At 61.5% G+C, this 13,394-nt stretch overlaps 3 protein-coding genes across 19 annotated transcripts in view; 2 read left to right on the top strand and 1 right to left on the bottom strand.

Moving 5' to 3' along the window:
* PLEKHG5 (pleckstrin homology and RhoGEF domain containing G5) overlaps positions 1–2,471 on the top strand; it is a 45,838-nt gene extending 43,367 nt beyond the window's left edge. For 6 of the 8 annotated variants that reach the window (XM_032495081.1, XM_032495085.1, XM_032495084.1 and 3 more), the window contains 4 exons: positions 18–133; positions 229–422; positions 885–1,661; positions 1,939–2,471. In XM_032495081.1, coding sequence (XP_032350972.1) covers positions 18–133; positions 229–422; positions 885–1,661; positions 1,939–1,948 — 1,097 coding nt within the window. In that variant the 3' untranslated portion in view covers positions 1,949–2,471. Of the gene's footprint in view, positions 1–17; positions 134–228; positions 423–884 lie in introns of all 8 variants that reach the window. The other 2 variants (XM_032495080.1, XM_032495083.1) reach the window with 1 other exon arrangement.
* Positions 2,472–3,186: 715 nt separating this feature from the next.
* Positions 3,187–7,892, top strand: TNFRSF25 (TNF receptor superfamily member 25). The gene is made up of 10 exons (XM_032494791.1): positions 3,187–3,304; positions 3,727–3,870; positions 4,093–4,227; positions 4,714–4,881; positions 4,972–5,050; positions 5,962–6,017; positions 6,115–6,222; positions 6,424–6,461; positions 6,927–7,107; positions 7,301–7,892. Exons 1-10 carry the CDS (start codon positions 3,187–3,189, stop codon positions 7,618–7,620), a joined length of 1,347 nt encoding a protein of 448 aa, XP_032350682.1. The 3' UTR covers positions 7,621–7,892.
* A 222-nt stretch (positions 7,893–8,114) lies between these two features.
* Positions 8,115–13,394, bottom strand: part of ESPN (espin) — a 30,103-nt gene continuing 24,823 nt past the window's right edge. For 6 of the 10 annotated variants that reach the window (XM_032495070.1, XM_032495071.1, XM_032495073.1 and 3 more), the window contains one exon: positions 10,808–13,023. In XM_032495070.1, coding sequence (XP_032350961.1) covers positions 11,260–13,023 — 1,764 coding nt within the window. In that variant the 3' untranslated portion in view covers positions 10,808–11,259. Of the gene's footprint in view, positions 9,038–10,139; positions 10,152–10,243; positions 10,324–10,807; positions 13,024–13,394 lie in introns of those variants that run through there. The other 4 variants (XM_032495074.1, XM_032495075.1, XM_032495076.1 and 1 more) reach the window with 1 other exon arrangement.

The following is a 13,394-nucleotide window of genomic DNA, read 5'->3' as shown; positions in this document are numbered from 1 at the left end:
CGAGCCCTTCCTGACAGGCTCCTTCCTCCTCATCTACCTGAATGAGTTCCACAGCGCTGTGGGTGCCTACACGTTCCAGGCCAGCGGCCAGGCCTTGTGCCGTGGCTGGGTGGATGCCATTTACAATGCCCAGGTGAGGGCAGAGCAGTGGGCAGGCAGGCAGCCAGGGTGGCCTGGTGGGGGTTGCTGCTCACCACCCGTCCTGTCCCCATGCGCCCCCACCTGTAGAACCAGCTGCAGCAGCTGCGCGCACAGGAGCACCCAGGCGGCCAGCAGCAGCTGCAGAGCCTAGAAGAGGAGGAGGATGAGCAGGAGGAGGAGGAGGATGAAGATGAGGAGGAAGGAGGAGAGAGCAGCACTTCAGCTGCCAGCTCCCCTACCATCCTGCGCAAAAGCAGCAGCAGCCCTGACTCCCAGCACTGGTATGTTTGCCTGGGACCACCCAGCAGGCCAGAGAGGGCAGGGACTCCAGCCCAGGACTCCTGACCCCAAGGTCACTAACACTGGGAAGGGCCCCATCATGTCCCCTTCCTCTGAACAGCTCCATGATATGAACTCAGTGCGGGTGGGGGCTGTCTCACATTGGAGACCAGGGGCGAGGATGGTAAACACTTTTTAACTTGAGTGCCAACTCTGATCCCCTGGTGGTAGCTGCCTGGAGCTGAGCTGAAGGTTCTAAGACTCTGTACAGCAGGAGAGTGCCAAGGTCATGACTGACACCATTACTGATGTCTGTGTTGTGGGCACGTGTGCTACCTGCTGGCTATCTCTGAGCCTCGAGCTCCAGGAAGGCAGAGGCCGCAGACCTCCGCATGGCCCAGCGCGGGGCTGCACCAGGCCGTCTAGGTCCTTTGGCTGGGCTGACTCCCCTCCTGGTCCCACAGTGCCTCGGACGGCTCCACGGAGACCCTGGCCATGGTGGTGGTGGAGCCTGGGGAGATGCTGTCCTCTCCCGAGTTCGAGGGTGGCCCCTTCAGCTCCCAGTCAGACGAGACCTCTCTGAGCACCACTGCCTCATCTGTCACGCCCACCAGCGACCTGTTGCCCCTAGGCCCAGTGGATGGCCGCTCCTGCTCCATGGACTCTGCCTATGGCACCCTCTCCCCCACCTCCCTGCAGGATTTTGTGGCCCCAGCCCCTTTGGTGGAGCCAGCACCCCAGCCCCCAGAGTTAACACAAGGTCCTTCACCCCCACCCTCACCCCGCCTCCGCCGCCGCACTCCTGTCCAGCTGCTGCCCTGTCTGCCCCACCTGCTCAAGTCCAAATCCGAGGCCAGCCTCCTCCAGCTGCTGTCAGGGGCCGCCACCCGTGGAGCGCCCCCAGCCCCCAGCCGCAGCCTGTCAGAACTCTGCCTGGCTGTTCCTGCCGCTGGCACCAGGACTCAGGGCTCCTCTCAGGAAGCTGGGCCCAGCTGGGATTACCAGGGCACACCAGGCCTTGGCAGTGGCTCCAGGCTGTCAGAGCTGTATGGTGGAGCCAGCTGCCCAGGTGGGATGCCTGAAGGACCCATCAGGAGGAGCAGAGAGCTGCCCTTGGGGGCCTTGCCCAGGGTCCAGCCTGAGCCCCCACCGGGGATCTCTGCTCAGCACAGGAAGCTGACGTTGGCCCAGCTCTACCGAATCAGAACCACTTTGCTGCTTAACTCCACCCTCACTGCCTCGTGAGTGGCCTGGCCTAGGGTGGAGGACTGGTGGCTCAGTGCTGGCAGTGGGGACACTGAGTCCTGGGAGTGGTTGGGGCACTGTCATGGCTGGGAGCAGGTGGCATTTGGGGAAGGGATAGGGAGCCTGAGACCTGCCGAGCACCTCGGTGAGGATGTCCATGGTGGGCAGTGGTGAAGGGGCCTGAGGATTCCGGTGGGGAGGAGAGGGTGGCTAAAGCCCCTCTGAATGCCATTAGCCAAGGAAGGACTGTCTCTCCCCTCCTCTACCCTGCAGGGAGGTCTGAGCAGAGGGAGGCCCCTAAGGGTGCCACTAACCAAGGGACAGCAGACAGCGTGCCTCCCGGGGTGTGCCGGCCCCTGCTGCAGCTGCTGCCTTATGTGTGCACGAGCCAGAGTGCCGGGCAGGACCCCTGCCACCACCCCCGGGGCCCAATTTGCACTTTGCCAGACTGGATGGAAGTGGAGGGGGCTCAGCAGAGGCCCAGGCCCAGAACCCCTTACAGCTGCCACCTTCACTAACCTGCCTGCCTCCTTCTCCCTGCCCCCAGCCGAGGCAGGGTCCCTTGCCCCATATTCCCTGAAGTCATCAGCTCCAATCCTCTAGGCTGGGCTCCAGGGCTGGGATCCCCGGCAGCCCTTCCCACCTCCACCCTCATCTGGCCCCAAATGGGACATTCCCTGCCCTCACCCCCTCCCTCCCTCCCAGTCCCGAAGGCCACCCCAGGTTTGGGTTGGGCTCTGTATAAAGTTGCATATTTATTGAGCTTTTGATTCTTTTATAAAGACTTGTATATACTCCCCTGGAAAGAGTCCTTTGCTTTTGGAACCTCCCCTTTTCTGGACTTAGGCGCACTTGAGTGCCCTCCTGTACTCCTGCTCCACCCTCTGTGCTGGGGCAGCGCTGGAAGAGACTGGGAAGCAGAAATGAATGAATGGGGCAGAGATCACCTGACCAGTACTCCCAAGATCAGCCCCTGTCTCCTGCCACAGCCATGAGGTCCACCATTAGAGGCCCCCCAACAATGTGCCCTCCCCCACGAGGGCCCTACCCTGGGCTACCCCTGTGAGCTTATGCCAGGGTGGGCCACATGTCTCAGACTCTCCTGAGCGTGCTCCCTAGGACCTCCCTCCAGCGCAGCGCCACGCAGTGTCCAGGGAGGGGGGGGTCTCCCACCTGGGTGCTTCTGGCCCAACCCCTCCTGGTTGAGGGAGGGCTCTGAGACCCAGAGAGGGGAGGTCACGTCACTCTGAAGTGGTGGTCTCCGGGCTGAAGCTAGAACCCAGGCGTGGGGACCCTGATGCAGCCCTGTCCTATGTGTGCCCTGTCCACCAGCTGCCTCAGGTGAGCTACTCATGTGTGGCCTCTCTTCCCTGGGAAGGGTGGCCCCACCCTGGCCCCCACCCCTGAGGCGGGCTCTTGGAGGCTGCGTGGCAGGGCGGGCCCTGCGGGGTGCCAGCAGATGGGGAAGCCCCGCTGGAGGGCCCAGCGTGGTTGGAGGGCCCAGCGTGGCGCCCCGAGGCCATGGAGCCGCGGCCGGGGGGAAGTGCGGCAGTGGTGGCTGCGGTGAGTGGGGACTTGGGGGCACGACCCAGAGCCTTGTCTGGGCCTGGGTCCCTGCAGAGGAAGGGGATGCGGAGGGGTGAGTCTCTGCTCGGGGAGGCGGCGGGTGGAGGGGGGCCCCTTCTGACCTAGTTAGAGGCTCAGCCGGGGCGGAGCCCTTCCGCTGAGAGGAAACACCATCTCAGGGGCCAGAGGGGTCTGGGGGCTTCAGGGAGAGGAAGATCAGGGCTTCCCTCCTGACAAAAAACATGGGGGTGTGGGGCTGCCTGATTCCTCGCCTGGTGGAGGGGAAACCCGAGAGGGGATGGCAGGAACCTGTACTCTTCTCTGAAGCCTGGTCTGTAAACAGGGGGAAGGAAGTTAGTCTCACCCCCCACCCGTGGGCACCCCTGCTCGGGAACCTGAGAAGGGGCTGCTCTGAGGGCAAAGACCGGGGCCTCTGAAGTGGGGGAGTCTGGGTAGGTGGGTAGGGGAGGCCCCCGCCGGGGCAGCCAGGCTGAGAGCCAGCAGCACGCGCCCCCCAGGCTCTCCTCCTCCTGCTGCTGGGTACCCAGGGCCAGGCCAGCACTCCCAGCCCCAGGTGTGACTGTGGCCACAACTCCCACGAGAGGAATGGTCTGGTCTGTTGCAGGGGCTGTCCAGCAGGTGAGTGGCTGAGGGGTGGGAGGAACTTGGGGGCAAGTGAGGGCAAACTGGGGATGGGGGTGGGAGGTGGGGAGGTGGGGGTCAGGTTGGGGGGAGTAGTGGTAGGAAGGCCAGGGGTGGGGTGAGGGGAGGCTGGAAGGGAAGTAGGAGCCAGAGATAGGAAGGAGGGAGGGGAAGGTGGGAGCCCCCTTTGACTGTCTGACCCCAGTCTGGGTTCCCCAGGGCACTACCTGAAGGCCCCCTGCACGGAGGCTTGTGGTGCTGCCACCTGCCTCCCGTGCCCCCAGGGCACCTTCCTGGCCTGGGAGAACCACCATGAGACCCGCTGTGCACGCTGCCAGGCCTGTGATGAGCAGGGTGAGGGGCTGCCTAGTGCTGGGATGGGGGCTCCTGAGGACAGGCCCTGGCCGGGGTATTCCTTTTTTTTTAATTAATTTTTTTTTTCGGGAGAAGGGAGGTAATCAGGTTTATTTATTTATTTGATGGCGGTACTGGGGATTGAACCCAGGACCTCATGTGTGGTAAGCACACACTGTACTACTGAGCTATACATTCCCCGCCAGGGTCTTTCTGAAGAAAGTGGCTTGAGTCTAACCTTTGAGTGGGAGGGCCCTCTGCCCTGATCCTACCCCAGAACGCCTTCTTGCCCTCGCATCCCGGTGACCTTCCTGTCTGTACGTGCCCCAGCCTCTGGTCTGGGGCTATCCCCACACTTCTCTTACTTTGGGGGTGGCCCTGTCTCAGGTCTCCCCATCTCCGTTCTCTGGGGCACCTGTCCCGCCTCTCTGTGGGGTCTCTAGCTCTGACAGCCTCTGCTTTCCTGGTCTCCCCAACCCCTGCCAGCCCCCCAGGTGGCCCTGAAGAACTGCTCCGCGGTGGCGGACACCCACTGTGGCTGCAAGCCCGGCTGGTTCACGGAGTGCGTCGTCAGCCGGTGCCTCCACGGCTCTCCCTTCCGCTGCCGCCCGTGCACAGACTGCGGGGCCCTGCATCGCCACGTGCGGGTGCCCTGTGAGTACCTCCATTCCGGACTGTCTACTTCCACAGCCCCGTCCCTGCCTCCCCTTCCCATCCTGACCCACACCATCTCTTGGACCACAGGTTCCAGCAGAGACACCCAATGTGGGACCTGCCTGCCTGGCTTTTATGAATATGGGAACAGCTGTGTGTCCTGTCCCACGTAACTTCCTGGCTGCCCTGGGCTGGGGGGAGGGAGGCTGAGAGCAGAGTTGGGGCCGAGGGGCAGGGAGGAGGGAGCTTGGCCCTGTGGTGGGTGGGTCCCACTTCAGGTAAACACTGGATGGGAAAGAGAAATCTGAATTCACCTTATGCCGGATAAATCAGTGGGCATGTCTCGCTTTTTGCCTTACTTTCCTTTACTAATCCCTCCAGTCATACAGTAAGGATAGGATATGTTACTGACACAGCCAGCCACGTTAATAGTTTGGAAACTTGGGCTGAGGAAGGGATAAACTTGGGAGTTTGAGATTCGTAAATATTAACTACTATATATAAAAATAGATTAAAAATTTCTTCCGTATAGTGCAGGAAACCATATTCAATATCTTCTAATAACCTTTAATGAAAAAGAATATGAAAACAAACAAACAAACAAAAACCCAAAAGACAACTTGGCTGAGATTCAGGACCTGCCCCTTGTTCTCTGAGGGATTCTGGGCAAGTTACTCCATTGCTCCCATCTGTGGCTCCCACATCTGAACCTGGGGATGTTAGTAAGCTCTGCCCAGGATGATAATTTAAGGGGTGATTAACTTCACTCACCCATCTGCTCACCATGTCTTTACTGAGTGTCTGCCATTTCTGGACACCGTTCTAGGTGCTGGGGGAACAAAATAGGCAGATCCCAGAGCTGACATTCTAGTGCCCCTCATTCTAGTCTAGAAGAAGGTCAATAAGTAGTGGTTGTTACTCGGGACACCAGTGACATTGCAGCAGTACTTCAAGAACATTCTTGGGTGGAGCAAGGTTCTCAGGAGGGAAGGGGCTCCAGGATGGAGATGTCAGGCAGTCCCGAGTCGCCCCTCCTGGTGTTTACTCCCTCACCCTCCACCCCATCCCCTCCCCTTGCAGGAGCACCCTTGGGAGCTGTCCTGAGCCCTGTGTGGCTGTCTGTGGCTGGAGGCAGAGTAGGTGGTGGGCTGGAAATGCAAGGGGAGAGCTGGGAGGAGCCAAGGGGAGATTGGGGGATGGCCACCACCCACCACCCACCAGCTACTCTTTCAGTGTTCTGGGTCCAGGTGCTACTGGCAGGCCTGGTGGTCCCACTCCTGCTTGGTGCCACCCTGACCTACACGTATCGCCGCTGCCGGCCTTGCAAACCCAAATTTCCTGGTAAGCATACACACATGCGCGCACACGTGTTTCTGGGGGCCTGGGGTCAGGATGGATAGCCAGAGCCACAGCCCTGATGCAGAGGGGAAACTGAGGCAGGAGTGCTGGGAGTGGAGTACAGAGGAACCCAAGAGGAGCTGGCCCAGTACCCCAGTTCAGGAGCTTTGCCTGGTTGCTGATTACACTCTTTGTCTCTCTCAGCAGACAAAGCGGGGACAGAGGCCCTGACCTCCCTGCAGGTAAGAATCTCAGTAGTGTTCTAGGAAGAGTGAGCCAGCCTTCTGGAGCTGAGAGATTGGGCCTTGTTATAACTTGTGGCCCGATGGTGAGCACAGAGCGGACCTAAGGCACACCTGTGCTGAGTTACAAGCGAGCAAGAACAGCTCAGTGCCAGTCCTCAAGTGGCTCTCAGTTGACCCAGGTCCAGACGGGTGAACAGGATCCAACAGTTCAGTAGGAGTGCCACCCTGGGGAGGCCACTGCCAGGGTTGGGGGAACAAGGAGAGGGCATCAGGGGCAGGACATTGCAGGCAGAGGAAAGAGTTCTTCCACTGGGTCACAGTGAGAGAGCCCGGCGGACTGGGGAAGGTGGCACCGGGGGATGTTTGCTGACTGAGCCAGGGATGCCCCTCCTGGCCAGAGACCCCGGCAAAGGGGCCTTGCTAGGCAAACAGGGCTGACCTGGGTCTTCTTTTGGCTTCCAGGCCACCCACGTCTCACCCTCCGACAGTGCCCACACCTTTCTGGCACCACCCAGCAGCAGTGAGAAGGTCTGCACCGTCCAGTTGGTAGGCAACAGCTGGACCTCTGGCCCTCCCCAGACCCAGGAGGCGCCCTGCCCGGAGGTGACTTGGTCCTGGGACCAGCTGCCCAGCAGAGCTCTTGGTAAGGGATTTCAGTGGCCTGAGGCCTTGGCCCCATTCTCCCAAGTAAAGGTGAGAAGCTGTGGTTTCCTGAAGCACCACTTGCCCACTTCCTATCCCCTAACTGACCAGGCGAACCTCCCTGCCCGCCTCGGCCCGGCCCCTGCCCCGGCCCCACCCCGGGTTCCCCATTGGCTCTCTCCGGCCGCCCGCAGGCCCGCCGCCGCCTCCGCCCACGCCCCCTGCAGGCTCGGCGGCCACCATGCTCCAGCCCGGCCCACAACTCTACGACGTGATGGACGCGGTGCCCGCGCGGCGCTGGAAGGAGTTCGTGCGCACGCTGGGGCTGCGCGAGGCGGAGATCGAGGCGGTGGAGGTGGAGGTCGGCCGCTTCCGCGACCAGCAATACGAGATGCTCAAGCGCTGGCGCCAGCAACAGCCCGCGGGCTTGGGCGCCGTCTACGCGGCTCTGGAGCGCATGGGCCTGGACGGCTGCGCCGAGGACCTGCGGAGTCGCTTGCAGCGGGGCCCGTGATGCTGGAGACCACCCCCACCCCGAGGCTCTGGTGGCCCTTGCAGAAGCCCTAAGTACGGTTACTTATGCGTGTAGACATTTTATGTCATTTATTAAGCCCCTGGCATGGCTCTGCGTAGCAGCGCCGGCCAGCCTCACCCTTGCGCGCCCCCAGGGCTCCAGTTCAGGCGAGGAAGCATCAAAGACACATATCAGGAGGGGATCTAGAGATTGCTCAGCTGTTTCTCGGCCCGAGTTTGGCTGAGATCTTGGTATTAAATCTATGAAGAAAAGCTGCTGCTTGGTGTTTCCACGGGGCTAGGAGTGTTAAATGGCCCAGGCTTGGTTTCCTGAGGGCGTCGAAACAGCCAGAAGTCTTGCCACCGCACAGTCCACCCACGGTGGAGACCAGTGTGGCCCTTAGCCCAAGCCTGCCCCTCCCAAACTGCTGTGGGCCAGTTACCCCGAGGAGAGGAAGTCGCGGTGACTGTGAGCGAGAGTGAACTTGAGACCCGGGCGGCTGAGAGAGCTTTAATAGGGGTGTGAGATGGCAGGGGCGCGGGGACCAAGGAGGCAGCGGTTGGAGACAGGTTCAGGGTCCTTCATCCTCCACTCACTCCACCAGGGCAGTGAAAGGGTCGGGGGAGTGCGGGGCCTGGCTGGGGACGGCGCGCAGACTTAACTGGAGGTGGGTGGGGGCAGAGGTGGGGCGCCCAGAGCCGCAACTCTGTCCTCACGGGCAGTTTGCAGTTTTCATCGTTTCTGGTAAACAAATGACTGAAAGGAAATCCTCGGCGGGGATGGGAAATGCGGCCGGGTCTGGGCCGGGCGCAAATCTGGGTCAGAGAGGGAGGAAAACCCCTTCCCGGAGCGCGGGGCCTGCCTCCGCCCAGGATGCAGGATGCGCCAGCGACGCGGGTTCCGGGGTGCGAGGGAGGGGGCGGCAGCCGGGCGCGCGCTCCGCAGGAAAAGTCACCACCCACGGGGCCGGGGAGAGCTCTGCTCACTTTGACATTCAACGAGCATGCAAATGTATGTAAGTAGGCATGCAAATAAGCAGCATGTTTTTGCGTCAACAGCTCGGGCACTTTTTCTGGGCGACTGCGGCGGCGGGCGCGCTCCAGCTCGCCGGGGCTAGGGATGCGGGGGTCCGGGGAAAAGGGGTCAAGAAGGGTTCCAGCGCGGGAGGGAAGGGCGGCGCGGCTCCCAGCCCCTCCGCCCGGGCCGGGTAGGCCAGGGCGGGGGCTGGGGACCCCCGAAGCTCGCGAGGCTGCGAGCAGAGGGCGGCATCTAGTACTTAGCGATGTCCCCCTTCTTCAGGATGATCTGTCGCTGCCAGGGCGCCAGCTTGCTCTCGTCGTAGCCGAGCGTTCGCAGCTTCTCCGACTGCTCTTTCTCCCGCTGCATCTCCTCCTGCTTCTTTCGCTCCTCCTCTTTCCTAGACGTGGGGGAAGGGGCAGAACCCGGGGCAAGGGTGAGAGGGGGCACCGTGAAGGGTCACTGTTGGCAAGGAATGGGTTACTGAGGGCAGGGGCTGGGTTGCTGAGGACAGGGGGACTAGTTAGTGGTGGGCAGGGCAGTGGCTTGGAGGGACAGAAGGGCTAGGTGATTAGGGACATGGTTTGGGTTAGGAGGCACGTGGGCAGGATTGCTGCGGACAGAGGGGCTTGACTGGGGTGGATCAGTCACTGGGGGACACATGGCTGGGTGAGCTGGCTGGGTTATTGCTGGCTGGGGCTGTTACTGGAAACGGGCTGGGTCACAGTGTGGCAAAGGTTGGAGAGGGGGTGTTCCTTGGGCAGGGGAGAAAATTATTGGGGCTAGGACCTGAGTTACTGGGGACTGGGGTGGGGCTGCTGCGGGGCAGAGGGACCACATTACTGGGAGACAGGGGCTGGGTACATAGGGACGGGTCATTAGAACATGGTAAGGTCTGCACTGCTGAGGTTGCCACTAAGTATATGTGGCGATTAAGCATTTGAATGTTAGGATTGAGCTGCACTGTAGATGTAAAATGCACACATCCCACAGATTTAGTTTTAAAGAAGAATGTAAAATATCTCTAATAATTTTATAATTATATATTAAACATATGATTGAATTTTGATATATACTTTGTTAAATAAAATATACCATTAAGTTCACCCATATGTTTTTTTCTTTCACTGTGGCTGCTAGAAAACGTTATATACATGGCTCAAATTATACATCTCTTGGACACTGCCAGACTAGGGGCAGAAACTAAAGTTTTCAGGGACAGATGCTCTAGATTATGGATACTAAGGTTGGGTTAACTGCAGGGAGAAAGATTAGGTTACTGGGAGATGGGGGCTGGCAAATTGGGGACAAGGTTATTACAGTGTAAAAGCTGGACTCTGGGGGACAGTGGCTAAGTTATTGGGGGAGGGGGTCTTGTGCCATTATTGGGAGCAAAGAGGCTGGGCTAACAGAGCTGAGTGACAAGGGGATGGGTTGGGTGAAGGGGCAAAAGGACTCTGGGTGGGGGAGGGGACACAGGTGGAACCCAGCCCCACACTCACCGCTTCTGCTCCCTGGAAGGAAAAAGAGACAGCGTTAGTTGGTGCCACCATCTCAGGGACACAATCAAGACACCTGGCCAAGCCCCACATCTCCCCCAGCTCACCTCTCCTCTTCTAGCTTCTTCCGCAGGATGTCCCGCCTCCAGGCAGGCATGCTGGCCAGCCAGGCCTCCTCCTCCTCGTCCTGAAACACAGCACAAAGCTTCAGGGCCAGCGTGGGCTGGGTGATGGGGGCTGGAGGGAGTGCATCCCCACCCAGGGGGCCTTCATGAGTCCAGGACAACAGGACACAGATGTGTCACAGGAAGAGAAACTTTTGATGCTGTTCTATAGGGTAAATGGGAGAAGACACCAAACTCAGGCCCCTGTGTCCCAGAGGCAGTGCCAGAGAGGTCAAAGCTGAGTGTAAGAGGTGTAGGAGAGGAGCAGAGGAGGAGAGTCCCCAAATACAGTAGGTGGACAGATGGCCCCAGGCCCATGACATGAAATCTCTAGGCAAACTCGTACTTGGGCCCCCACAGATCCTGCGAGCTCAGAGAGGCTCAGACTGGCCCCTGGTTCTGGGAAGGACCTTCTGGCCCACGCCTGTCCTATCCGCGGGGGGCAGACACCAGCTCTACAACTGTGCAGCTGCAATAATGTGGGGAGGGGCATCCAATACAGGCGGCTTACAGCAAAGACATTTATTACTTGCATATTACAGAGGAGAAAGGGCCTGCACACGTCACATGAACACTGCGTACAAGGCTCCCTCGACCCGAGCCTAAGAGGTAGCTGTGAAAGCCAGTGAAAAACCAAAGCGAGGAAGAGCCACACTGCTCCAAGGGGGACCCACAGTCCCTCACTCAGAGGGGCTGCTGCTTCCACCTGGCTCCACTCAGAGCCAGGAAACGCTGCAGACCCAGAGGGGGACACCTGGTTTGACCCGCTCCATGCCCTGCCCATTCTGGCCAACGCCCCACATCTGGCCACGATGGGATCTCAAAGGCTGAGGCAGCCTGGTCCTGGACACTCTGGGTTTTTCAAGGCCATTCATCCATCCTGTCCGAGCTTCTTCCTGCCAGCTTCTGGCCTCTGGAGGCCCAGGCTGAGATTGAGGGTAAATTCCGAATTCTACAGCTCAGATGTCAAAAAGCTCTGCCTCCTTCTCCTTCCAGAAGGAGAAGCTGCGGTCAATATATCGGCAGATATCCTCATTGCTGAACTCGCCCATCTCAGATACCAGCTCCAGGGGATCTTCGACAGGGGCTTCATAACTAGGAGGGTCCGACGTAGGCGGAGGCTCGGCTGGTGGGGGTGGGGGATGTGGCGCAGGGGAGGGGGCCTCAGGCTGCCCCTCTGGCCAGTCCCCCCTCTGAGCTGGAGTGGCCTCTTCGGTTGGCTCCCTCTCCTCTTCTGTCCCTTCCTCTTGTTCCTCCACCTCCTCCTCCTGGGCTGGCTCAGCCTCCGGAGTATCTCCGAAGAACTGGCGCCTGAGGTCCTCGAAGCCGTCGCTCCAGTCGCGCCGGCCGGCCTCCACCTCCTCGAGCACCACGCGGTGGAAAAGACGGATGAGCTCCCATGGGTAGCTGCCCAGCCGGTCGAACATCTCATAGCACAGCAGGTGGCGGAACTTGCGCTCCTGGCGGGTCAGGCCCATTTCGAGCAGCTGGAAATAGCCGAGCATGAAAAGGTCGAGGGTGAGGCTGTCGTAGCTCGGGGGCGCGCCGCCGTCGAGGGGCGGAAGAAAGTGCTCGGGCCAGTACAAGCCATGCGCCAGACCGGGGCCGCGGGGCTGGGGAGCCGGCTCCCGCCGCAGCAGGCTCCGCCAGTGGCCCAGCAGCTTGCCCACCACCTGCCGCTGCTTCAGCAGGCGCAACAGCCGCTCGTCCGGGCCGTCGCCCGCCGGCGGCGGGGGAGCGTCCGCGGCCTCGGGGCCTGGGCGGGCGCCGGCGGCCACCACGCGGGGCAGCAGTCTGCGCAGGCGCACCTGGGCATGGCGCCCGGGGCCGCGGAAGGTCCACTTGCGCCAGTGCTCCAAGAAGAGGTGGACGATGCGCTCCTTGCGCATGTCAATGTAGTCCTGGACGCCGCACAGCTCGGTGGAGAACGACGGCCTGCGCGCCGGCTGTCCGAGCTCGGGCAGCGCCGCCTGGCGGCCCGGCGCCTCGGGCGGGCCCAGGACGCCCAGAGGCTCCCCTGCGGCCGGCAGGCCGTTGGCGGCTCCGGCGGCGATAGACTTGCCGGGGCCAGCCGCCACATAGTCCTCTTCGAGGATAGGTTCGCAGCCCGGGGCGCCGGCGGGCAGAGACAGCTTTCGGCGCTGGCCGCGCGCGGGGGCCGGGCCCTGGGCGTGCCGCTCGTAGGTGGCGCGGAGGTGCTGCACCGAGACGCCGCACTCGAAGATCTCGCGCGCCACGGCCTCGCGGCACCAGCTGAGCGAATGCGAGCGGCCCAAACAGAGCGGGCCAGGCCGCCAGGGGGCGTCCGACAGCGGCGCTAGCGGCTGGCCTGTGTCCGCGGCCAGTAGTTCGGCCAAGTGCGCCGGCCGTCCGCCCAGCGCGGCCAGCAGCGTGGCCATGCTCTTGAGCAGCGTGGAGATCTTGCTGCACCAGGCGGGCAGGCTGGCGGCGCGGCCGTGCATTCGGCGCGGGTCGACGGTGAAACGCGGCGCCGACAGGGCAGCCGAGATGGGCAGCAGCTGCTCCAGCTCCAGCTCCAGCTGCACCAGGCGCGCCTCCAGCTTCTGAGCCTTGTGCAGCACTTGCAGGTTCTCGATTTGCTGCTCGATGCGGAGGATGTCGTCCTCGGTCATGAGTTCGCCGAAGGGCCCAAGGATGCCGTTGTGCTCGCGGGAGTACCTCCAGCCCTCGCGGGGGTAGCAGCACGAGCTGGCGGCCATCAGCTAAGGCGGGGAAGACAAGAGAGGGGAGGGAGGTGCGTCTCCCTCAGGCCCGGCTCCCGCAGCGGCCGCCGGGGGCGCCCTTTGCATGTCCCGGGTGGTGTAATGGCTCCGCGGGGCTGCGTTTGCAGGGTCGGGCTGCGCCTGGCCATCAGGCGATTACACTGGGGCGAGGCCTCGGCCCAGGCAGCCGCTCCAGGAGCTGGGCAGTGTCCACGTTGGTCGCTGGCGGGGACAGAGCCGATCTTTGGGCGCTGTTGCAGAGGCAGGGCCGGCAGATGGGGTCTCCACACCTGGCTTGGTCGCTCATTACACCACAGAAGGAACATGCAAAAGGCGTTGAAGCTGCGACACACGGCAGCCCTCTCCCTCCC

Source organism: Camelus ferus, chromosome 13, assembly GCF_009834535.1.
Source record: "Camelus ferus isolate YT-003-E chromosome 13, BCGSAC_Cfer_1.0, whole genome shotgun sequence".
Taxonomy (NCBI): domain Eukaryota; kingdom Metazoa; phylum Chordata; class Mammalia; order Artiodactyla; family Camelidae; genus Camelus; species Camelus ferus.
The sequence above is the reverse complement of the archived record's forward strand: the minus strand, read 5'-3'. Positions and strand labels throughout refer to the sequence as shown.